We start from the raw sequence: 26,192 nt of genomic DNA, 5'->3' as shown, positions 1-26,192 counted from the left end.
TATCTGGGGATGACTTTTGATCCCCACCCTCAGTCCTCCTTGGAACACATGGAGTACACAATGTTGCCTGTCACCAGTCTAGAAGCAGATCATGCAATTCCTGAGGACCATGCAGGGGTTTGCCAGGGGACCCCAAAATGAAGCTGTCACATCAGCTCCTCCTCCTTTATTTGACATGGGGCAACATGAAGCCTTGAGTCAGTGTAAATGTCACCGCCAAGGGGTCTTTAAGACATGGAGTGACAATGGAAGGAAATGCTAGTGCCAGGAGTTCTGACAGCGGGAAATGCTGTCACTCTCGGTGCCTGGGGCTTGGAGATGTATTGATAATAACTGGAATGTATCATAAACAGGAGTGATATTAAATGAATCTGACTGTATCTGGGACTGAGCTTTACAACCCAGAGTGTGTGCTGCTCTCTCTGCCTCACTGAAATCTTGAGGCAGTTTCCCAGCAGCTCCCACACTCTCATTAAGTGCTCTCCTAAGGAGGCCATCGACATGAGACAGCAACTTGCCATACTGCATAGCAGCACCAGTAACTGCTGAGATCAGAAACCAAGAGCTGACACACACCCTGACGGGTTAGCCATAGTGAACTTCCAGGCCACCATCTCCTGATTCAGCCTTCCCCACCCCCAGCCTTCGAAAGCAAAAGAACATAATAATGGCCATACTGATTCAGATCAAAGGTCCATCTAGCCCAGTATCCTGTTGTCCAACAGTAGCCAATGCCAGGTGCCTCAGCGGGAATAAACAGAACGGAATCATCAAGTGATTCATCCCTTGTCACCCATTCCCAGCATCTGGCAAACAGAGGCTAGGGACACCATCCCTGCCCATTCTGACTAATAGCCATTGATGGACCTATCCTCCATGTATTTATCCAGTTCTTTCTTGAACCCTGTTATAGTCTTAGCCTTCACAACATCCTCTAGCAAAGAGTTCCACAGGTTGACAGTGCATAGTGTAACGAAATACTTCCTTTTGTTTGTTTTAAACCTGCTGCCTATTAATTTCATTTGGTTCTTGTGTTATGAGAAGGCATAAATAACACTCCCTTATTTACTTTCTCCGCACCAGTCATGATTTTATAGAACTCAGTCATATCTCCCCTTAGTCGCCTCTTTTCCAATCAGAAAAGTCCCAATCTTATTAATCTCCCCTCATTCAGCAGCCGTTCAATACCCCTCATCATTTTTGTTGCCCTTTTCTGAACCTTTTCAAATTCCAATATATCTTTTTTGAGATGGGGTGACCAGATCCGCATGCATGGAAACAGGCATATAGGCCTCCCCAGGTACAAAAGATACTAGGAACCCGAGGGCCCCCTGACTGCTTGGAGCGTGAAGTGGGGTTGAGGTGTGTAGCAGACACTGAAAACAGGCCAGTTTGCAATAACTTAAAGCAATGTCCGTGGGCTGAACTCTGCCCTCGTGGCTTTGTGGCCTGGCCGGATGCGGTGTCCATGAGAACCAGCCAGCTCCTTAGTGAGAAGCCCCTCTCAGCAGCATCCCTCTCCACAGAAGTAGCCTATGACTCCCCCGCCTCCCCCCAGGCGTGGCAGGGGGCTTGCTGAGGAGTTGGGCTGGAAGGAGGCAGTGCCGCCCCCGACATCCTTGAACAGGCAGCTAAGCTGAGGATGCCACCACAGGGCTGAGCAGTCTCGGCACCCCCACAAGGCGTCTTAGCCAGCAAGTTGTTTCTCAGCCACCATCCCCAAGGAAGAGCAGGGGTGGGGGGGCTCCTCGGCTAGAAAAGGAAAACTGTCATTTGGGGAAAGGAGAGCACAGCCTCTGAAGCCCTCCACTCAAAAGCTACCTTGTTTGGGGGGGCTCTAGCTGATCCTCCATGGTCCCTGAACTTCTCTGTCTCCCCCTAACACACACACAATTGCAGGCAGCTCCCAAGGGGCAGTGAGCCCATATTCCAGGCCAAGACCTACACTAGCCTCTGTAGGGAGATGAAAGGGTCCCGATCCGTGGTTGTCCTGGGCATAGGGAGTTCGTTTTCATGCACTTCCCATTTCCTTCTGGGCCAGCGCCAGACTTGAATACAGAGCCGCTGTTGGCCACTGTGAGCGTCTAACTATGCCAACAGTGATTTTCCTAATGTGGGGCCAATAGCAGCACAGCCCCCGTAGATGGACATAAAGGGTTATAAACCTAGCCTTGGCTCAGTGTGTTTGACACACCTATGCACAGTGTAATGCAATTCAGCATTACCCTATATCATCTATGCTGTGTGTGTGCATATTGTAACCATATATTGTTTGTGATGGCCAAAGGTACATTATAGTCAGTTGCCAAAGTGCAGGGTCTGAACTCTTCAATGCTCTTTGACAAGCTTTGCTGGACTTGGGGATGGGGAGTACAGATTGTACCAGTTAGGGTGCCAATGCTCTCTACTGGATGGAATGACCCACCTTCATCTGTGTGGCTATGTCACCTTCTACAGCAGTTGTAAGCCCCAATTCTCATGTGGCAGAGACTGCCCTTTGCTCAGTGCTAGGGAGCCAGCAATTCCTGAGTTCCATCCCTGAAGTTCCATCCTAGCGTGAGCAGTGTCTGCAAGGGAGCGGCGGGAGAGCAGCAGACAAGTTCTCTCTCGCAGTGCCATCTAAGATGAGTTCAGAGCTAGAGAAGGCATGTGGAGTTAAAGGGCAGGGCATCCCCCACCTCCTGGCTCCCTAACTGAATGCAGCGCAGAATGCCTATATCAGTTTATGTTCCCAGACAGAGGGATGAATAGCCCAGAGTAACAGAGGCTTGCCTCAGAAATTGGGCTTCTTTGCCTAGCTCCCCTAACCATCTCTTTCTCCCCCTTCCAGTCTGCTCGCAGTTCTCCAAGGGCGTCTATGCCATCTTTGGGTTTTACGACAGGAAGACGGTCAACATGCTCACATCCTTCTGCGGGGCACTCCATGTCTGCTTCATAACACCCAGCTTCCCCGTCGACACCTCCAACCAGTTCGTCCTCCAGCTGCGCCCAGAGCTTCAGGATGCCCTCATCAACATCATCGAACACTACAGCTGGCAGAAGTTTGTGTACATTTACGATGCTGACCGGGGTGAGTGGCGAGTGACTGGGCGGAGCATGTCTGTTTGTCACCCCGGGCAGAACGGACGACTCCTCCCTCGGGAGAATAGCCCAAGCATAAGTGGTTTGTATGTCAAATCGGGCAATGATTTAGATTTAATAAAGTGATTACTCAGGATCCTGTTTTCAAGCCGTCTGCCTAACCTGATGCCTGTGGGAACCCCCCATTTGTGCATATGTGCAATTGGCACTTAGGGCACAATGGGCAACTGCATGTCAAATGCCCGTTTGCACACACAAGCATGAAATTTGAGTGCGCAGCTGGGATAGTTTGGAAAACTCTCTGAGCTCCCTGCATTAAGTGAACACCGGTCAATTACTAACGAGACTCATTGAGCTTCTAGTAACCAATTATCTAGATACTAAATTTGCTGTTAGTAACCCTTTTTTCCAAAACAGGAACAAATGATATCATTGCTCTGCTGGTAAATAAATGCATAGAAGGAAGTGGGATCTGTTGGTTAAAACATGGTGACTGAGTTCTCTACTCAGATCTGTCATAAACTCCATGTCTGATGTTGGGCAAGTGCCCTACCTGCTCTGTCTCTGTTTCCTCATCTCTCAGATGGCTACGAAACTACAGGAGTGTTGTGAGGCTTAGACTTGGTGGGGCCTTACGCAGGAGCATGTACACAAGGGCTTTTCACAGTGTAGTCTGTGCCCTCTGGCAGGGGAGAGCAGGAACCGCTCCCCTGAGAGGCCCTGGGCAGGGCATGCTGCCGCAAGAGACAAAGGATAGAGGCAGGGCCATGCCTGCCCATGCCAGCGGGGTTTGGGAGTAGGGTATGTGTGTTTAGCTCCCAGAGGAGTGCAGCAGCAGGTACACACCTCTGTCCTTCACACCGGTGTTAACTACACACATTTCCAATGCGGGGCTGTGCATATAACACACAAGTGAGCCCTTAAATGACTGATGTTTGTAAAGCATTCCAGTGCAGGGGTGTAATGTATTTATTTGTTGCTGTTACCCTTAATACGCTAAATAAGTACATCTCATTTAGAGGGTGACCAAATCTCTGACTTACTGCCTATGTTCATCTGTAAATGAGATTATTATTTCTGTGTTACATATCACCTAGGAGGTTGTGCAAACAAACTGGAATCCACTGTTTCCGTCTATCATGCCCTGGCACCCATTAGAGGAGTGCTCTGTGCATATGTAAATAGTTAGTTAATAGATCAAATGCCAGTAGGTGGCACTCAGGAGTACATAGCGTAGCATCTGGATTTTGTAGGACCCAGTGTGCACTGCAAATGGGGTCCTCTGCTCTTGACAACAGGCTCTTCCTCCCCTCGGTGCAGCAGGCATGCTGCAGATCTGAGTGCCCTGACAGGTGTCACCATAGCGCCACCTTTGTTTGACACTGGAAGTGCAGAAGTTTATTATCATTATTTAAATTACAGTCAGGAGTGCCACCTCTGAGGTACAAAACCTGGGACATACAGGGTAATCCTGAGCCCAAAAAACTTGACAGCTGGCTGTGTGGGCTGAGTACCCTGACTGACTTCCCAGTTAACTCAAAAAAGGGGTAATTGGGACAGGTGGAAACCTGAATTATAGCAGTGCCTGGAGTCCCAGACTGAGATCAGGCCCCCACTGTGTGTACAAACACATAGAGAGACAGTCTCTGACCCCAAGCACTTACAGTCTAAACCGATAAGGGGTGAGACTGGAAAGAGTGGCACACAAGTGAAACCACTTGCCCAAGGTCAAATAGTAGGTTAGTGGCACAGCCAGGATTAGAACCCAAGTCTGAGTCCCAGTTCAGTGCCTTATCTACCAGACCACACTGCCACAGATGGAGGAGGGCTATTCTGAGTGGCGTGGCTTATAAATGTGAAATACGGATATAATATCTTGTTGTTCTGCAATAGTCAGAAAGAAGGCACAGAAGAAGTCACTATAATATAGTTCGGCTTGGGTAGGATGCTTGAGTTTTAAAAGCTTGCTGGAGTTTTGCTGGGGTCTCATGATGCTGCATGACCCAAGACTACAGGCTCCCGCACAGGCCAGGAGAAGGAAAAAAAGAAAAGGCTAACACACAAGAACTAAATCCTGACTCCCTCACTGTTCCCCTCTTTTCTCCAGGCTTGTCAGTCCTACAAAAAGTGCTGGACACAGCTGCCGAGAAGAACTGGCAGGTGACAGCTGTCAATATCCTGACAACAACAGAAGAGGGCTACAGGATGCTCTTCCAGGAGCTGGAGAAGAAAAAGGAACGGCTGGTGGTGGTGGACTGCGAGACGGAGCGGCTGAACGCCATCCTGGGCAAGGTTGTGCTGGCAACAGGCTCTCCGGGAGGGGACTTGCCTGTGTTCAGGGCCTCGTTGTTTTTCCTGGATAAGTTCTCTTCCCTGTTCCCTTTATCCATGGTGCACTGCAGGAGGGCACTTATAAAGGGAGTTTCAGAGTAGCAGCCGTGTTAGTCTGTATTCGCAAAAAGAAAAGGAGTACCCGTGGCACCTTAGAGACTAACAAATTTATTAGAGCATAAGCTTTCGTGAGCTACAGCTCACTTCATCGGATGCATTTGGTGGAAAAAGCAGAGGAGAGATTTATATACACACACACAGAGAACATGAAACAATGGGTTTATCATACACACTGTAAGGAGAGTGATCACTTAAGATAAGCCATCACCAGCAGCAGGGGGGGGAAAGGAGGAAAACCTTTCATGGTGTCAAGCAAGGTAGGCTAATTCCAGCAGTTAACAAGAATATCAGAGGAACAGTGGGGGGTGGGGTGGGAGGGAGAAATACCATGGGGAAATAGTTTTACTTTGTGTAATGACTCATCCATTCCCAGTCTCTATTCAAGCCTAAGTTAATTGTATCCAGTTTGCAAATTAATTCCAATTCAGCAGTCTCTCGTTGGAGTCTGTTTTTGAAGCTTTTTTGTTGAAGTATAGCCACTCTTAGGTCTGTGATCGAGTGACCAGAGAGATTGAAGTGTTCTCCAACTGGTTTTTGAATGTTATAATTCTTGACGTCTGATTTGTGTCCATTCATTCTTTTACGTAGAGACTGTCCAGTTTGGCCAATGTACATGGCAGAGGGACATTGCTGGCACATGATGGCATATATCACATTGGTAGATGCGCAGGTGAACGAGCCTCTGATAGTGTGGCTGATGTGATTAGGCCCTATGATGGTATCCCCTGAATAGATATGTGGACAGAGTTGGCAACGGGCTTTGTTGCAAGGATAGGTTCCTGGGTTAGTGGTTCTGTTGTGTGGTGTGTGGTTGCTGGTGAGTATTTGCTTCAGATTGGGGGGCTGTCTGTAAGCAAGGACTGGTCTGTCTCCCAAGATCTGTGAGAGTGATGGGTCGTCCTTCACTTCCTGGACACTACGGTGCTAATAAGCGATGGTCACATAAACACCACCCTATATCGGAAACCTACTGACCGCTATTCCTACCTACATGCCTCTAGCTTTCATCCAGATCATACCACTCGATCCATTGTCTACAGCCAAGCGCCACGATATAACCGCATTTGCTCCCACCCCTCAGACAGAGACAAACACCTACAAGATCTCTATCATGCATTCCTACAACTACAATACCCACCTGCTGAAGTGAAGAAACAGATTGACAGAGCCAGAAGAGTACCCAGAAGTCACCTACTACAGGACAGGCCCAACAAAGAAAACAACAGAACGCCACTAGCCATCACCTTCAGCCCCCAACTAAAACCTCTCCAACGCATCATCAAGGATCTACAACCTATCCTGAAGGACGACCCATCACTCTCACAGATCTTGGGAGACAGACCAGTCCTTGCTTACAGACAGCCCCCCAATCTGAAGCAAATACTCACCAGCAACCACACACCACACAACAGAACCACTAACCCAGGAACCTATCCTTGCAACAAAGCCCGTTGCCAACTCTGTCCACATATCTATTCAGGGGATACCATCATAGGGCCTAATCACATCAGCCACACAATCAGAGGCTCGTTCACCTGCGCATCTACCAATGTGATATATGCCATCATGTGCCAGCAATGTCCCTCTGCCATGTACATTGGCCAAACTGGACAGTCTCTACGCAAAAGAATGAATGGACACAAATCAGACGTCAAGAATTATAACATTCAAAAACCAGTTGGAGAACACTTCAATCTCTCTGGTCACTCGATCACAGACCTAAGAGTGGCTATACTTCAACAAAAAAGCTTCAAAAACAGACTCCAACGAGGGACTGCTGAATTGGAATTAATTTGCAATTTGGATACAATTAACTTAGGCTTGAATAGAGACTGGGAATGGATGAGTCATTACACAAAGTAAAACTATTTCCCCATGGTATTTCTCCCTCCCACCCCACCCCCCACTGTTCCTCTGATATTCTTGTTAACTGCTGGAAGTAGCCTACCTTGCTTGTCACCATGAAAGGTTTTCCTCCTTTCCCCCCCCTGCTGCTGGTGATGGCTTATCTTAAGTGATCACTCTCCTTACAGTGTGTATGATAAACCCATTGTTTCATGTTCTCTGTGTGTGTGTATATAAATCTCTCCTCTGTTTTTTCCACCAAATGCATCCGATGAAGTGAGCTGTAGCTCACGAAAGCTTATGCTCTAATAAATTTGTTAGTCTCTAAGGTGCCACGGGTACTCCTTTTCTTTTTATAAAGGGAGTGTGAATCACAGCAGGATGGGTCCACTGAGCCCAGGACACTCTCGCCTTTATTATACAGAAGAAACTGTAGAGCTAGAGGAAACCTAGGATTTCTCTGGAGCTGCTGAGTCAGCTGTGTTGCTCCACAATTTTTTTCCTGCAGTTAATTGTCTGACTCCTTTGCAGAGCCCAATACACCAACTGTCTCACCCCCAGAGAGGTGGTTCTGTGCAGCCCTCTGACTCTTCAGGTCTTGGTGCACAGACATTATCACTTTTTTAGTCTCTTCATTCTTCTCTTTATTCCTCTGGATTCAGAAATGGGAATGGGATGGATCTGTGAATCAGAGCTGGGAACCCCCTGGTCCATCTCTCCTTCCACTGCCCTGCCTCCAGTCCTCAAACCCCACCTCCAGAATGATGCCCAAGGACTTCTCCTTCATCTATCTGTTCAGTTTCCTCAAATCCAGCCCCAACTCCTTCCCCCAGAGCTACCGCTAGGGCCTTCCACACCTCTGCATGGTGCATAGGAAACATTTGACAATGCCTAGACAGCTGGTGTGTTGTCCACTGCTTACCATGCTTATTGTAATTGTCTCTCTGTTATCTTGTGCTTTCCCCCTCTGTTTGTGGTACCCACCTGTCATTTTCTCTTGCCTCTTATTTAGACTGTAAGTTACCTGGAGCAAGGGTTGTCTTTTCATTTGCTGGGTGTTCAGACTAGGCCAACGGGGTCCCAATTCTTGACTGAGGCTGCTAGGTGCTACAACATCATAAATAATAATAGAGTAGGATTTGCCCCTACATGAGGTTAGTGCTCATGAGAGGGGCCAGGTTAACTGTTCTGGAGAGTAAAGTCCTTTCTTTAGCCACAGAGCAGACTAGCGTTTCTTGACATGTCCTAAACAATGAAAATCTGGTGAAAGCCATATAAGACCCAACCTTCCCTGAGTATCTGACACACACTTAAACAGTACAATTACATCTTTCCTTCTTTGCCGAGTTTACTTCTTACAGTATTTATCTGCTTTTCAGCAATAATGATGGCTTGTCTGGGCATTTCTTGCAGTGTGTTCAACAAAACCTCTTTGCTTTCTCTTTCAATGCTGGTTTATTGAAGAGCTTCTCTACTTAAACATTGTCTTCATGTTTCACAGAAAAAATCTTCTTTGATTTTAAACCATATCAGATATTGAAGCAAGAAGGAAACTTTTGTATAATTAGGGTTGAGCAAACTATTTACAACAAAATTTAAAAGCCTGTGGATTTTACATATTTATTTCTATTTTGTAAAATGGACCCATCTTTGAAAACAAACCACCCAAAATGTAATGTGTGTTTACTTTAAAATGGCCCTATTTTATAGTGAGAAACCTCAAGATTTTTTAAGGTTTGCATTTGTAAATTCACAGTTTCATTTGGGTGAAGAAAAATGTTCACATTGAAACTGAAAATTGTAATTTTCATTTGTTTTTATGCATTGCCCTCAATTTCATGAAATGCCCCAAAATGTGAACTTTGGTAGGTACAAAAGAAAACTACAGAACTTTTCACTGACAAATTTCTGTCCCCCACCTCCAGTGTCTTGCACTCTGGCTTCTCGTCTCTTAACCCAAGCTCCCTTGTCCCTTAAATGATGTTGTTGGCCACTAAAATGGCCACCAGTGGCAGGAGGTTCAGAAGTGCCCTTTGTAATAAAAAAAATGTAAATTTCCAAATAGAAATGACAGTTTGTTCTTGGTGAGACGTGGCTTTAGGGCCAGTGCTCAACACCCAGCATGCTGAGCTCTTTTAGAAATCTATCTACTTAGTTTGGTGGCTAACTGGGAACTGAGCTCTGGGAAATATGACCCAACTGGACAGAGCATCCTCACAGCATAGGGTCTTTGTGCTCATGAAAACAGGACAGGACCTATCATAGTAAGGTGGGTGGTGAGTAGGCTTTTGTCACTCAATTCCATCTTTACCAGCAGTGCCTCTGGCTATTCTAATCCTGAGCCCATGGAGAGCTCTGCTAATGCATTTTAAACAAGACCTGAAATACCCCAACTATTCCAGCCTCAGCAGGGCCTGCTAGTTAGTGGGTGTTCCACGACATGCAAATGTACCAGGGAGACTTCAGCTCCGACTTGAACGCAGGTCATTGGAGGTCAACAGCTAGTCTATTCGCTCACTGCCCCAGCAAGTCCTATTTACAGATGTCTGCACTTTCTGTCTCGCTCTCTTTGTGCGTTAAGGTGTTCAGACATCCACCTTAGCCTCTCTCTGATATTTCAGCACATTCCTCCCCCCCTCCCCATACACACACCATCCTGTTACTCTTTTTTGGTGGCTGTGAATTTTTGGTCCCTCTTGAATAGAGAGCAGAGGACATCCCTCGAACATCAGTCTCTGTCTCACACTCACACGCTTGCTCTCTTTCTCATAGACACAGCACACATCATTGCTACTGACTTTCATGTCACTGTGGCTGAGTTCTTAAGAGCTCAGTTCTAAAAGAAATCTTCACTCAAGGGTTAAAGGCATGTGAGAAACCAACCTGATTTTTCTCTCACCCATGTCTGTTGCAGGGCATGATTTATCTATGCTGAAGTAACCATCTTTTATGAGCCAGCCCTGCTGGCTGGTGGCAGGATATCCACTGGGCCATACTGTGTTGTCTTAATGGGATAAATAAGTGTTTGCATTCCATCAAAGCGCTATGTCATTTCTTTCCTGATGCTCATTAAAATGAGTAACTGAAAACTTCTCCTCTCTGCTGTATCACTCTCAGAGAGAATTTCTTTCTAACAGACGTCAAACTCTGCCCATTAAGAAGTGGGTAATCGAAACTGGATGGCCCAAGTGAGCTATCAGCATGCAGCCCGACGCTGCCTCTTTCCATGTTCAGACTAAGTGATAAATGCTATTATAACCTCAGCTTGCCACCCCAGTCTAAAAGCATTAGAACTGAGCAAGCACTTTAAAATAAATTAAGATAGCAAATAACTGTGTAAAACACAAGAGGCAAGATGCATAATTTGTGTGTATGAGTCGGTAGGTTCACAGCTCTGTGAAAGCTGGTATCCCTCTCCAATTAATTGACTCTGACACCTAATAAAATAACATAGGGGCGGTTTTGGTGCAAGGAACCAACATCCTCTATTCTCCTATTTAATAGTCGGGGGACACTGGGGCATGAAATCATAGCTCCTGGTCCCACCGTATACCCCAAGCTTAATTTGTAATGAAAAAGGTATCAGGGCTCAAGCAGTTATTTTTATTTTCATAACTGATGCAGCAAGCTGAAGGTAACGGGGCAATGAGCTGCCGAGCCAGCAGTGCCGGGTCTCAGCTCTGGCAAACCTTTCCACATATTAAACACTGCTTATCCCTGTCATGGTTTCCAGGTACATCCGTGGAAGAGGGGAACTTACTGCACAGGTGTGTCTCAATTGACTAAGTAGAAGGGGGCACAGCATTCTGGTTTTGTTCTCCAAATCTAGCCCCTGAATCACAAATCCTACGACTCTGAGCATGCATGTGCGTAGAAGAAATCTGCTTTCTCTGAGGGATTACTCTGACCTATAACAGTTCAGACTCATCTTCTTCAGTCATATTTAATGATCTCCCACAGGAGAACTGTGCCACGTGAAAGGTGGTGGAGGCTAACTTATTTGTATCAAAAAGTGTTAACAAATGTATTCTCCAGCAGTGCTAATTGAGGCAGGGATATCAGCATAGGGAGTCTGGCAAGTTTTAATGTTATACAAGAGCACTTCTGCTATGAAAGGCTAAGGCAGATGAATCAGTTGCACAGGAACAAGTGTTCAATAATTACAAATGCATTTGATGACAATTATAACAGCAGGGATCTTTATCTGGTTTCGTTTAACATTCTTGCATATGGACACCTGAGCACTGATAGTTCTGCTGGTAATTCACAATCGGTTCACAGCACCATGGAAGTGAGGTGTTGTTTTGCCTGCTAAAATGCCTGGTCCAAACAGCACATGGTTCCCCTCTGTAATTGGCAACTCTTGGGGCCTGGTGTTTGTTTTTTACTAACTGGGCTTTTTCTGGAGATGGTTTGGATTATATAGCGATGTGATCTCTGGCTTTAGAATCATGCTAAGAACTGAACTCTACTAATGGGAATCCACAGACCAAGCAAAAATGATGAGAAATGGAGCAGCTAAAAAATCAGCCATTAAGCAGGGCCCATTTGCTAGCAATGAAGGCAACAGAAAAATTTCTGCTGACAAGGAAACCCGAAAACATTATGGGCCTTTAAACAATTATATCAATTAAGAAGTATTGAAACAGACTGAGCCCAGATGTCCCAAGAATCAGGGGAGAGAGGCTGTGAAGAGCTCTAGATATCTTTATAGCGGCACCATGTATATATTCACCTTCCCCTGCGTGGGGCACGGGTCACTTGCTGGAGGATTCTCTGCACCTTCAAGTCTTTAAACCATGATTTGAGGACTTCAATAGCTCAGATATAGTGAGAGGTTTATTGCAGGAGTGGGTGGGTGAGATTCTCTGGCCTGCATTGTGCAGGAGGTCAGACTAGATTATCATAATGGTCCCTTCTGACCTTAAAGTCTATGAGTCTATGTATATATCATCTCAACACACACACACACACACTTGACTAAAGGGATTTTCCATTGACTGATTGCTTGACTCTGGGCAGCTTTGCACTGGACAAGTGGCCTGCAACAGCCCCAGTGTACTAGAGGATCAGGCCCACAGTACTTAAATCCGAGTTGCACTAAATTTGGTGTGGTCTGAATCCGGCAACATATGGGTGGTTTGAAGTGTACAACATCACAAATATTTTGAAAGTAACATTTGGTGTTTTTCTGGCATTCATAGAACAATAGGTTCCCTATGGGGACCCCTATATTCCTATAGATGATGGTAACCAACTATGTCTCACCTCCTGAATCCACATGATGTTTCTAGACTCAGATACTTTGCTCTCCCTGCTTGTGGGATATGGTGGATGAACTTGTTTTGCCTCATTTCATACTTGCAGATGCTGATTTCACAGCACTTTAATACCACTTAGGAATGCTTTGCTCTTCTACCTTTTACTGGTACTCTGTTCTCACACCAACTGTCTTATTTAAAGCATAACTGAGAAGGTGCGGGGAGATTACAGAGCAGGTGGTAACCATCTAAACCATGCTCTCTTTATTTGTTAGCATAAACGATGTGCTAAATGAAACATTTCTAACATTACAGATTATCAAGCTTGAAAAAAATGGAATAGGATACCACTACATTCTAGCAAATTTGGTGAGTTGGATATTGTATTTCTTATTGCCTCTTTTGTGGGTTTTCTGCTTGGTATATTGTGCCTGTGAAAAGATCCAGCTTTAATGGTCATAGAGACCGAATACCTTTATTTCTCCACTGTACGGGTACCAAAAATATGAGCGTCCCTCCCACAGCGTATCAGCCATGATGTGGTGAGACTATCTCCAGGGGTGAGAAGTTTGTTTTGTCTCCAGACTCATTCATTCTTTGACCTCTCTTCCAAGCTGCCACTAGGTGATAATTAATGCCAATTCTGTGGTAATATTTTTTGTGTCCTGGGTAGCTGGTTTCTGGATTCAGATCTCCCAACCTGTTTCATCTAGTCCTAGGAGTGTCTGTCAGCTCACGGAAATGACTTTCATTCTCTACCAGCCTGAACTGCATTTGAATTTGTGTCCCAGAGGTGACGAGTTCTGGATCCAATTAGCAATCCCAGGAGCCTTCTGAGCCCCTGTTGTTAATGGCAACATGCTGAGATCCCTTTATTCTTCCAATAACCTATAGCTATGAAACTGTTATGTACTCAGTGTCAAAAACCTTCCTATGGAAGGCCTGTCAGGTGTTCAAAGAGAGGACCTGGGGCTGGTTTCTCCCCTCTTGAGGTGGAGAACAGAGACGGGGATACAGTGGATGGTGACAAAGTTACAGCAGCTGTGCCGTAAGTTGCCAGCTCTCTGAGAGTTTGCCAAAGCCCTTCTTTGCACATATCCTATCATCGCGGCTCTGTGGGCATGGGAGGAGGTGACGTGGCAGGAGGGGAGCTGCCACTAACCCCACATCCACAAGGAAACTAGAGTAGTGCCACACCAGAACTAGTGGTGTTAGAAGAGTATTAACTCTGCTTTGCTGCTTATACCTCCGAGAGCAAGGAGGATGATCCTGGAGGAAAAGACCACCCCTGAAGGTAGCCTTTGGATCTGTGCTTTCCCAAGACCCCCGACGCCTCCAAATTGCAGGCCACATCCCATCTCCTCTGAAGGGAGCAGGGGGTTCCTGGCTCAGCCAGGCGAGCGAGCTTGTGCTGTGTTTACAGTAGTTTTTGTTCCCCTGCATCTCCTTCTGTGAAAAGGTACCATCAGGCCTTTGATAATTAAACTTTAAACTATCAATTAAACACCTTTTTTTCAGTCCCAAAGTAATACTATAATTTACAAGACAAAAACGGACACATAATTACCCCATTCTGGCCCAGTACTGACCCTGCACTCAGTGGAGACAATATAATTAGAGTTAAAATGCTAATGTTCCGCTGGAGGAAGGATGCAAGTTTTAGAGATGCAACTAACTGCAGCTTTTATGCAGTATTTGATTTTTTTTATTATTCTTTTAAATTGGTTAGGTCCCAATCCTGCATACACTTACAAAAGAGCTTACCTGGAATAACGTTATTCAGGCTGCTTACGTGTGTGTGGTCAAATGGGGATGGTGAATAAAACAACACCTAGCTCTTACCTAGCACTTTGCATCAGTAAATATCCAAGGGCTTTACAAGTGAGGTCAGTAGCATTATACCCATTTTGCAGGTGGGGAAACTGATGCACTGAGCTGCAACATGACTTGTCCAAGACCACCCAATAATCCAGTGGCAGAACAGGGACTAGAACCACATCAGCATTTCCCTTCCTCACAAGGGTGAGGCTAAATACATGAAAGGCGGAGGCACTAGGGTGCTGTAATGGGGGTTGTGGTAAGATAGAGATTCTTGCCAGCTGTCAAATGACTCACAGCCAGACCCATAGTCTCTCTAAGGCAGTTTTATTGTCTAACTTCACAAATAAACAAACCAGGTCCTCAGCTCACCCTTCACATCTCAGGCTTTCCCAGGGAACTCTGGCAATCCTGCTCTTGCTTCTCCCTGGCACTCTCCCTCAGCCAGTGCCATCTCACATGCAGTCCTGTTCCCTTCCAGCTCTCTTCTTCTCACTAAGACTCCCTGTGACCCTTTACAGCCCAGGTGTATCCCTGTCCTTTTAATTGGCCCAGCTGGGAGCACCTGCTCTGGCATAGGGGCGCCAGACCTGCTGTCGTTACAAGGACCAGGACCAGCCACCTGTCACAGGGATTATATAAGTACCTAAGACAGAAAAAACTTCCCGTTCCCTCTCACTGTTGAGCTATGTATCTGTCACACACTCTCTAGGCAGATGGCAGAATCTTCTACTATATGCAGTTTGTTTTCTTAATCCGTGCATAAGGGCCGAGGGATTGGAACTGGCTATGAGCAGGCTTCCTACTCAGCCAGCATGGACCATAAATAATTTATGATGAGAAAAAGGCTTCCCAGGCTTTGTTTTCCATCCAGCCTGCAGATTGACTAAGCTTTTCCGGAGCATGTCCACCGTGGCTGTATGTGTCACACATAGTGTGCGCTCCTGGATCCTAGCACATGGCTCCTGAGGCTGAAAGGTAGTAACAAACAGCTTTGCTGTTCAGCCACATTCTTTTAGGGTAGTGGTCCCCAAACTGTGGGGCATCAGCCAAGTGATGAACAGGGGAAAGAGCTCACTTCAATGAATCAATAGTAGTGTGCCCAGCTCTAGTTGTCAGTAAAGCTGCACCAAAAATACTGAGTTTAATTTTACAAGCATTGGCGCAGGAAAATGGGTATTTTCATTGCAGAAATAGCTTTTTCCCCCCAGAAAAATGGCTGTTTTCCATTTGAGATAATTGCCTCTTTGTGTTCGCAAATAAAATGAAACTATTCTGCATCTGAGCGAATCCGCGAAAACGTGATCCTCACCTGGTTTAAATCGGCATAGCTCCTGGAGCTAGGCTAACTGGCTTACAGCAGCTGAGGAGCTGCTCCTGTGCTGAGTCAGGTTTGCCGGTACAAAGTATTCTGTGTTTTCTTCTTTTTAGAGATCAGGAATGCTTGGGAAATAGAGGAACTGTTTGTTTTTGTGGGCCTTATTTGTTAAGTTCTGGTCTTTGTCTTTAAAAGCATCAGCCTATCAAGTCACGGAGAGGAGCATAGCCAATAGTATCAGAGAAGTAAGCTTAGAAACCCCTGGGATTCATTTCTTTTGACATTGCTAACATTTTGCGTAACCTTGGATTCATGTTTCTCCATGTCTTATCCAAGGGATTTAACTTGGCCACTGACAGTAATGGCAGAACATTAGGTCTCTGTCAGGCAGAGAAGAACCTTTTGTCTAAAAATAAGTGACACTCATGTGACCTATCTCAAAGGTAAAACATTAAGGCTTGCTGCCACGTAAAGTGTTCTTTCTTTTGTGAGCATCAGCCCAGATTCTTTCATTAGAAAATGCCCTGGCTTGGAAATGGTTAGGTGAGTGTGTGGGACAGAGTATTCCAGGGTGGCAGTGAAGGCGAAAAACAAGTCAGTTTCTCTAGCTTAGCAAAGATAAGAATTTTTCCCACGTTGTTGCATCAGCGTATATCAGTGTGGCACTAGAGAACACAGATTTCAATATACAGGCTGAGATCCGCTCTCCAGAAGGCTGCATGATATGCAAAATGGCTATATGTGTGGTTGTGGTAGTGTGATGATGTCCATGTTATAAGATTCAGGTGCTCAGCCCCTATGGTGATAAGTGTGGTATAAGAACATATGGAGAATATGCTAAACTGCGTTTATCATACACCTTTGGCTGCCCCACTAATTCATCTCACATGGATCTAAAATTCTAACATTCTAAACCTCTGAGCAGCTTCAGCAAGATTCCTTTTTAATTTAACCCTTCCTTCTCCCCAAATTGTTACTGGTCGGAGATGCAGGATCCTCTCTATTCAGACCATACCAGTAACAGGTTTAAAGTCCAATGTCTTGGCAGATTTCCAGTGGGGTATTTACAGCAATGGCTTCTGGTCCTGATAAAGTTTCCAGGATTACATGCCTTGTGAACACTATGTTATTATGTTGGAGAGAGGTATTTGGGGCTATCTTTAAGTTTCTAAAATTGTCAGGTTTCAGAGTAGCAGCCATGTTAGTCTGTATTCGCAAAAAGAAAAGAAGGACTTGTGGCACCTTAGAGACTAACAAATTTATTTGAGCATAAGCTTTCATGTCAGTTAGATGTTTCCTCTCCCCGAGAGGTCTGTACAGCTGAACTTATGAGGCAGCTTTGCTTTACAGAAGAAAGACAATATGTTTATCAATGAGGTGTCTAAAGACTCTATACATTCTAAGATAGCTTTTATGTTATTTGATATATACCACTTAATACATGCTGCTAGGATATACTATGGAGGTTTTATTCATGCTCATTTAAGAATCTCTGCATAATTCCTTCATGAGGAGCAATCTTACCACGGCTTACCAGGAGAAACATGGGCCAATAAAAGCTCACCATCATGTGTGATTCAAATTGTTGTTAATATGACTACATATATTAATTGTTTCTAATGTGTTAATTTTTGCAGCGTAGTTCCCCTCAAACTTGCAGTGCTTTGAGGGTGGAATAGATCCAGAGATTATGGATTATTCTGGTCATGACTGTAACAAAATCTACATTCTTTGCAGTGAGAAGAGTAAAGGACTCATTTGACATCTCTGGTCAGCAATTTTCTTTTGCACTCAGACTCCAGTTTCTTCCAGAAACAAAATGCTCCTCTTCCTCTGTTGCTAGACCCTGGCCTTCTTGCAGCCAGCACAGCTCAGGATGGGACTAGTGCAAATGTGTGTGGCAGGCTAGTCTGTTTCTACAATGTAGAGCCCCCTAAAGGCTGCTCTGCATTATGCCACGATTCCACCATTCAGGGATCATTGAAGTGTAGGAACTCCCCAGCCAGGCCCCCATCTCTCTTCAGTGCAGAAAGCTGGCAGGGAGGTGGCATAGGAACCGCTACAGTTCCTGCATACTGCTCAAAAATTCCCTTTTTGAGGTAATCCTCAGGGGGATGGATCCCAACCATGTTCAAGCCTGCTTTGCAGCAGAGGGCCAAGACAAAACAGATTGAGAACACTGGAAGATCAGGGTTTCTATGTGATGGTGCTTCTCCCTCTTTCTCTCACTTTCTTTCAGTCCATCTCTTTCTCCTTCTGTCTCTTCTTTATGTTACAGTGAGGACAGGTATATTTTGCTATCGTAATCAGAGCTGACACATTAATGATTGTGTGGAAGAGAAGAAGGTAGCTTCTGTTGGAAGACATCTTGGAAAGGGACTTGTGCAGATGGCCTCCTTTAGAAATAGCCCCTTCATTAATACACGGTGACCAGAATGGGGAGACTTCTTTTCCCAAGAAGTCAAGCCCAAAAATAATAGAAGACACCAGACATATCTCGTTTTGAAATACTCTGTATCTTGTTCCCTTCAGAGTGAATCCCCAGCACCTTGTGATGACAGGTGCTACTTTAAATTCAGCTGGATCTGTCTGATCTACCGTAATTTGGAAACAATTGTTTTGCTTTGTAAAGTTTCACTTAAGCAAAAAGTATGCTACTGAGAGGAAAGAAGGTATTGTGGCTAAAGCATTCAACTGCATCTCAGGAGATCTGGGTTCAGCCTCTGGCTGTATAGGGCCTTGGGAAAGTCACTTAGGTATGTCTACACCACACGCGAAGCCTGAGCGTTGACTTAGGTTTGAGCCTAAGTCCCCTTCCTTCCCCCCACAATTCAGTCTACTTGGGTCAGCAAGCTCTCAGGATGTGTGTCATAGGCTCCTGCTGTGGAGGGTGGGTCAGAGCCTAAGTCTTGCTGACTTAGATCCAATCCTGTCATTTGGCAGTGTGAATGAAGGTCAAACATCAGACCCAAGTCAGAAATTCTGCATAGTGCAGCATAGACACATTAGCAAGGCTCTGAAACCCAAGGGTCAACCCAGGTGTACAAGGCAGTGTGGACATTCAAGCACAGGTATGGAAACTCCAAGTCCACAATACAGGGGTAACTGGGTGAAATTAAATGGCCCATGCTATCCAGGAGGTCAGAATAGATGATCTAATGGTCCTTTCAGGCCTTAAATTCTTTTCTTCTCTTTTCTTTTCTTTTCTTTTCCCAAGCTTTCACTCCTACCTCTGATTCTGCAGAGGATTCTTGTTCTGCAGGGCAAATTCCATTAACTCCCATTTAGTTTCTGTTTTGGTTTTGCATTGCTTTTTTATTTTTATATATAATGTATAAACAATACTCCATTTAGGCAGAAGAGGAGGAAATGTAAAGAGGACAGGACAGTATTTTCAGCCACCACCATCTAGCCAGTTTGCAAAGCCATTTCATGCCCTGCCCACTTTCTGCCTTTTTTGGAGACATTTATCAGATACCAATAGTGTCTTCCTGTTGGTGCCTTGCTCCAACCTTGGACTTTTCTTCATGCTTTTATGGTGTTCCTGAAGAGATGCTGATGATACCCAGCTATGAGCAGCTTTCAGTCGAGGGTTTCCTTTGATGGATTTTTTTTTCCCCTGAGCATATCCCAGAAGCCAAATGACAGTGTAATTTGGCTACAGCCAGGGATAGCCAGCTGGTGATCTACTAAGACACTCTTTCTGAACTCTGGGAGCTCTGTGTATCACAAACCACTTGGTCTGACATGCATTAAGATGTCAGACAGTATTCTGCTGCATTCCCTATTCATTTGTCACAGCCCTGGGTTTGTGAAACCCCTGTGTTGGGGATGACAAAGGGGATTGAAATGTACTAACCTACCATTCTGAGGAATTTGTGTCTCAAAAAATAACATTTTTTACCTAGACCACTGCACTTAGGAGCAATATAAAACAACATTTTTAAAGCATCTATACAGAATGTGTACCTCTAAATCCAAACGAGGCAGCAGATGGATACTAAATTTCTTGACACAAAGCTAGAAGAGAAGGAGTCTTTAAAGCTCCTGTTAAACCATTCACGATTCTCCTTCGTCAGACATAGCCTCTCATCTCTTGTTCTTGGAGTCTGTTCCTTTAATTGTTTCCATTTAAGAGCCCAATCCAAAGCCCATTGAAGCTGAAGAGAGTCTTTACATTGGCTCTGTATCAGACTGTGAGAGCACCATTTTTCATCACATATGTTCCAGGTTTTGGTGAGCAGAGGAGGGGCTCTATTTTGGCTTTGCATGTCACAGCAGCATGAGAACCGTTGAGAGATGGGGAAGGAGAATCCCAGATGCTGAAGTGCCTGCGGATAATACAGGCAAGCAGACTGGCACAGTCTGGAGGGGAGGAGAATATTGGGGAACGTGCTGAACAGCAGCCCCTACTCCTCCATTTTGGGGGTGCAGCAAGTTCTGTCGCTAGCCCCTCCCCACCCTACCCAGCCATGCTCCTTGCAGAATTGCTAGGGTTGTGGGCGGTGCTTTTACTCATGTGCACCCAGGAAGCACAAGCACCTCAGATCTGCCCATCAGCTCCATGTTAGCACCAGAGAGCATTGGGGAGCCAGAATCTGGTCCATCATCTATTCAGTCTTAAAGGGCATATTGTCAAAGTTAGAAGGCCCCAGATTTGACCTATTTCCCCCTTCCCTCTCCCCTTATATTGCCTGTAAAATCCATATGGTTCTTTATTTGCTTTTATTTTATAGAGAATGATTCAGTGGATTTCTTTAAAAAAATCAAATCAAATCAACATTGGCAGTGCAGCCCTTATGAGCAACTCTACCACAACTGTGTGTGTATTTGTATGGGCACACACACATATACTTGTGTGAGGGATGTGGGGGGGGGAACCCAATAAAGAAATAGGCTTCAGTTAAAATCTTTCAGAGAGTAAAAAAAAAAATGTAGGTAACTGGGGGGAGGCTTAATAAAAATTACAAAAAATATTATAACCTGACAGTGTCATTTTAACAGATCTATTTCCTGTGACAGGGTAAATATGAATATTTACCTCTTGCTCAACTGAAAGATTATTGTTCCATCTGGTCTCCTTCTTTTAAAGACCATAATTCGAAAGTGAATTATCCATCCATTGATGCTTGATTGAGTGCATAAAAGTTAGAGCTGGCTGAATAATTTGTTGCAACCAATACTCGCTGCAAATTTTGGCACATTCGTTGAATCATTATTTGGGAATACTTTCCCCCATTATTCAACTTCCTCTAATGAAAATGTGCTCTTGTGACTATGCTGCATTGAAATGTGTGTCATCAGCCACCTCAGGCATCCTCTTTTGGCTGTGCAGAAATGGAAATTCATTCAGTTTAACTCAAGGAGAAACTTTGGTTTGAAATCAGGATTTTGGAGAGATGGAAGGATGGCTACATTTGTTGACACATTAACGGATACAGAAGTTTCCTGAAATCCAAGAACTATCCACCCAGAGACAGGATATCCCATTATTTATAAATAAACCATTTTCTCTAGGCCTGTGTCCTTCCCATTGACCCTCTCCTTTTGTTTCTCTCCTCCATTAGGGATTCATGGACATTGACCTGGTAAAATTCAAGGAGAGTGGAGCAAATGTGACTGGTTTCCAGCTGGTGAATTACACAGACACCGTTCCAGCAAGGATCATGCAACAGTGGAAGAACAGTGATGCCAGAGAACATCCTCGAGTTGACTGGAAGAAGCCAAAGGCAAGTGGTATTGAAAGCTATTTGTTTTAGGTAGCGTCTGTGGAACTCAGTTGCTAGCATTCTCATCTCTGAATTGGAAGCTCAAGTGTTTAGTTCACAGTCCAGAACTTTGGCGTTGCGTAGACTTGGGAAAAGGTCGCATTTAAAAACATATTAATTCAAACGTGCTACCTAACATGTTTGTGAACACAACCTATTTTCCAGCATCTCAATCTCCTACCCAGATCTGTCACTGTGATACGAGGAAGTAGCAGCTATGCTCTTAGAAATGTTCTCTTTGGTGAGATGTGTCCAGCTGAGGTCTCATTTGCCCAATTCTTCTGCCAGTTAAAGGTGGAAGTTAAGGATCCCTTGGCACTTTTATAAAAAAAAATAAAAAGTCTGGCTAAGTTCCTTAAACCTTGGCTTGTTTATTATATCTCACATGTAAACAAAATCCATTTAGATGTTGTCACACATGCAGAACATGTCAAATCAATATATACAGTATAGGACTAAATATTTTATTTCTAACACAAACAGAACTCCAAAGTGACTGAACAATTTTTCTAACATTTAAACACACACACACACACACACACACACACACATATTCTTTGACTCTTTGGGGCAAAAACCCAGCAAGGGGCATTTCAACCCTAAAGGAATTTCTCTGAGAAAGTTACAAAAAACTGGAGAAGTAGGTTATTATGGGAAAGTGAACTCCAGCCTTAATTCTTAATAATCACAGACTACCTTAGGGTTTTTTTCCTGGCCCCCATAGTTTCTGTTTTAATCAACATGTTATTCTTTAAAAAGGGGAGGAGGGATTGGCATCCATATATGACTACCATGAGTGGTTTGCTCACTTATTATTGTACACCTGAAATTTCATGCATTACACAAAGTAGCCCTTTACAATTTATTTGAAGGCCAGTTCGATCTAAGTGGAAAGACTCGGGTAATGGGTCTGTTAAGACTAAGCACTCTTCAGGCATTATGACTGAGGTACTTTTTCTCTGGAAGGGAGAGAGAGTCATTCTAAGGCCATTCAAGTAGGAGAACAGGAGGCTAAGACAGCAAGTCCATTTTAGCTCTGCAGCAGGAAATTATGTTCTTGTCTAAAGCCTTCTGGGAAACAAGGTACCAATTTACAGGGGTCAACAAGATATTGGAGAGTACAGAAAATTATTACATGGAAGGATGAAAATAGAATAAATTGTCTTGAAACCATAATGCAAGGCTTTAGATGGGAACTTCTGGTAACTCTATTTTTTTTCTGAGAGAAGAACCAACAGATGTCTGTAAGATCAGCTCATCCTAACAGACAACACACCTCTCCATATTCCTTTTCTAGTACACTTCTGCTCTTACTTATGATGGAGTTCGGGTGATGGCGGAGGCTTTCCAGAGCCTGCGGAGGCAGCGGATTGATATCTCCCGTCGTGGGAATGCTGGGGACTGCCTGGCAAATCCGGCTGTTCCTTGGGGCCAAGGGATTGACATCCAGAGAGCTCTGCAACAGGTTAGAAACCAATCTGGGCGGCTCTTTGCAAAAAGAAGCCATTCTTTGCTTTTTGGTAGTTCCTTGAGCGAGAATCTATGGAGAACTGTTCTGAGGGACTCAATGTGTACCAAGAGAAATGCTACAACCGCCAAGTATGGATATGCTACTCTTTGCAGCATGCAGGCAGAGCTGTGAGAGATGCAATGGCTTTTGGCAAACCATGTTTCTGGTTCAATTACTTCTTTGAATTTAATATTGTGTTTTGGGCTTGAACAACCAGAATCCTTGAAGCAAAATTTGATCAAAACAATCAAAATGTTGCCTCTTTTTGCTGAAAAAACCCCATATGAAACACATATATTTCACACGGTTTCACGCTATGGCAATAGGCATTTTATAAAAAACAAGGCCAAAGATAAACAGACATCACTATTTGACCATGTGGTTGGGGATGGAAGCTTTGAGTTTGCTTTATCCTTTTTATGAAGATTTAGGTTCTCAGCAGAATGACACTGGTTCTTAGAAGATTACGCTGTATTCTGTATTTACCCCTGCGTACTCTAAGGTAGAGGTGGGCAAACTACAGCCCTGGGGACTGTCCTGCCCAGCCCCCCGCCTGGCCCCTGAGCTCCCGGCCGGGGAGGCTAGCCCCCGGCCCTTCCCCTGCTGTCCCTCTCCCCCGCAGCCTTGCCACGCTGGCAGTGCTCTGGCCCACCACTCTTGCCAGGCAGCATGGCGGCATGGCTGGCTCCGGCATGGTAAGGGGACAGGGCGTGAGGGGCTCCGGGGAGCAGTCAGGGGACAGGGAGCAGGGGGTGGTTGGATAGGCATGGGAGTCCCAGGGGACCTGTCAGTAGGTGGGGGTCGGGGGTTGAACAGAGGGTGGGGTCCCAGGGGGTTGGATAGGGAGTGGGGTCCCAGGATGGGGCGGTCAGGGGGCAAGGAGTGCGGGGGATGGATGGGTCAGGGGTCCCAGGGGGCCTGTCAGGAGGTGGGGGTGTGGATAGGGGTCGGGGCAGTCAGGAGACAGGGAGTGGGGGGGGTGGATAGGGGGTGGGGTCCCAGGGGGGCTGTTAGGGCGGGAGTCCCAGGAGAGGGCGGTCAGGGGACAAGGAGTGGCGGGGTTGGATGGGTGGGGGATTCTGAGGGGGCGCAATCGGGGCAGGAAGTGGGAGGGGGCAGATAGGGGGTGGGGGCAGGCTGTTTGGGGAGGCACCTCCTTCCCTACTTGGCCCTCCATACAGTTTTGCAACTCCGATATGGCCCTCAGGCCAAAACATTTGCCCACCCCTGCTCTAAGGCAATGTCCATAAATTACATAATACATTTGGGGTCATTTTGCATGTTTGTTTCAGTGTAACAAAGTGTTACAAGGAGTGGGTGGGTCTTGAAAATCACCGAAAACTGTGTTACATAATTTATGTACAGCCCCTAAGGCGCATGCATCTGATGAAGGGAGCTGTAGCTCACGAAAGCTTATGCTCCAATAAATTCGTGTTAGTCACTAAGGTGCCACAAGTCCTCCTTTTCTTTTTGCGGATACAGACTAACACAGCTGCTACTCTGAAAAAAGGTGCAACAGTTCACATGGGGGTTTGTTTAATTGTTTCTTTTCTTCTTCAAGACACTTCAACAGGAGTAAGTCCCTGAGCAACCTCTGCTACTGTTTAGGGTAGGGAATGTCTCACTGATGGCAACAGCAAGAGTGAAACATTACTGTATATGCCGTAGCATTCACATCAAGATCTAAATCCACTAAATCAAAAGAATTGGCCTTATAGAGGGTTGGTGGGGGGTTTTTCAGTGAAAGGTGGCTTTTTCGACCAAAATGATGTTTTTTCCAGCTTTTCAGCAGAGAACAGGAAACTAAAAATGGTTTGATAAAATTAATGGTTTTCAGGGAAAATAATTGGATTTTGGTTTGGCTTTTGGTGTAAAAAAAAAAAGGGGGGGGGTTAGCTTTCATGGTTTTTTTTTTTTTTCAAAAATGGCCTGAAAAGCAACATTTCTGGTTTTCCGTTTTTTTTTGGGGGGGGGGGTTAAAGAAAAAAATGAAAATTCTTGCAGGAAACTAAAAAAAAAATTTAAACTCAATCCCTCAAAAATAACTGGTATTATTTTAACCAGCTTAAATTACTACATATCTGGACATTTGGCTGCTAACCAAGAGCTAGAGTTGAGTCTTCATTTTTCAGTCTCTGAGCCAGTGAGGGCTTGCATCCTAATGTCTCATTTTCAGAGGGTCTGGGCACTTAAACCTTCCAGCTGGCTTCAGTTAGACATGTGGGTACTTGGCACTTCTAGAGATCAGGACTCTAGAGTCTATTTTAATGTTTCCTAAGGCTTGGATGCTCTCACAGCTGGGGTCTCTGTGAAGGGACTCCAAAAAAAATGTCTGGAGTCCCTTCGCAGAGACCCCTTCTAACTAATTAAAGAACCGAATGTTTGTGTTTTAAAGGGAATTTGGATCCAAAAGGAAATATGGGAGTGGGCTTTGATTGAAAAGCCAGAGGGTATTCTAAGGGCTCCAGCCAAGATGATAAACACCACTCTTTCCACCCCATCCCATGGGGAAATGGGAGCATTACCATTTCATTTATAAACATAAAAGGAATTGGTATAGTCTAGATGACTTCACAGCATGGAAAAATGAAAAGTATGATTATCATTTAGTCTGCATTCTGAAGTCATCGAGATCCTATTTCAAAATGTCCCAGAGAGAATAAATATCAAAAGAGGTCAGGCCCAGAAAATGCAAGGAGGGTGGGGGGGAATGCTATTCTGAATTTCTAATGCTGCTGTCTTTAAAGCTACTTCAATCTCAAACCTTGTAGAAAGAAAAAAACCTTTGTTTCTCCAAATACCACCGGGCACATCTCTTCCTCTGAAAAAGTTTTAGAAAATATTGGTGGATGTTTGTGCCAGAGTCCCATTTCAATGGCTAGAAAACAGGCACAGCACAGGAACGGGTTATTTCCTTCACAATTACAATATTTACTGCTTCTTTGTTCATCTTCTCTGAGGATATCAAAGCACCATTATAAAGGTGGTAAGCGCTATCACCATTTTACAGACAGGAACACTGAGGCACAGAGGGGCAAAGTGACTTGCCCAAATGCTTCTGACCTGCAATCCAGTGGCCTATTGTTCTGTGTTCCCTTCTCTGCTGATCCCCATCTGCTGTGACTGCTGGTTGTCAACCA

General features: G+C 44.9%; 1 protein-coding gene across 5 annotated transcripts in view; it reads left to right on the top strand.

The window, feature by feature from the left end:
• The window catches only part of GRIA1 (glutamate ionotropic receptor AMPA type subunit 1), a 217,983-nt gene that overhangs the window by 131,413 nt on the left and 60,378 nt on the right, over positions 1-26,192 (top strand). For all 5 annotated transcript variants that reach the window (XR_005294422.2, XR_006283121.1, XM_043520205.1 and 2 more), the window contains 5 exons: positions 2,831-3,070; positions 5,189-5,373; positions 12,954-13,007; positions 21,342-21,503; positions 22,840-23,007. Coding sequence is in view for 3 of the 5 variants with exons in the window: in XM_038413281.2 (XP_038269209.1) it covers positions 2,831-3,070; positions 5,189-5,373; positions 12,954-13,007; positions 21,342-21,503; positions 22,840-23,007 (809 nt within the window). In the remaining 2 variants the exon portion in view is untranslated. The remainder of the gene's footprint in view (positions 1-2,830; positions 3,071-5,188; positions 5,374-12,953; positions 13,008-21,341; positions 21,504-22,839; positions 23,008-26,192) is intronic.

Source organism: Dermochelys coriacea, chromosome 8, assembly GCF_009764565.3.
Source record: "Dermochelys coriacea isolate rDerCor1 chromosome 8, rDerCor1.pri.v4, whole genome shotgun sequence".
Lineage (NCBI taxonomy): Eukaryota > Metazoa > Chordata > Testudines > Dermochelyidae > Dermochelys > Dermochelys coriacea.
The sequence above is the reverse complement of the archived record's forward strand: the minus strand, read 5'-3'. Positions and strand labels throughout refer to the sequence as shown.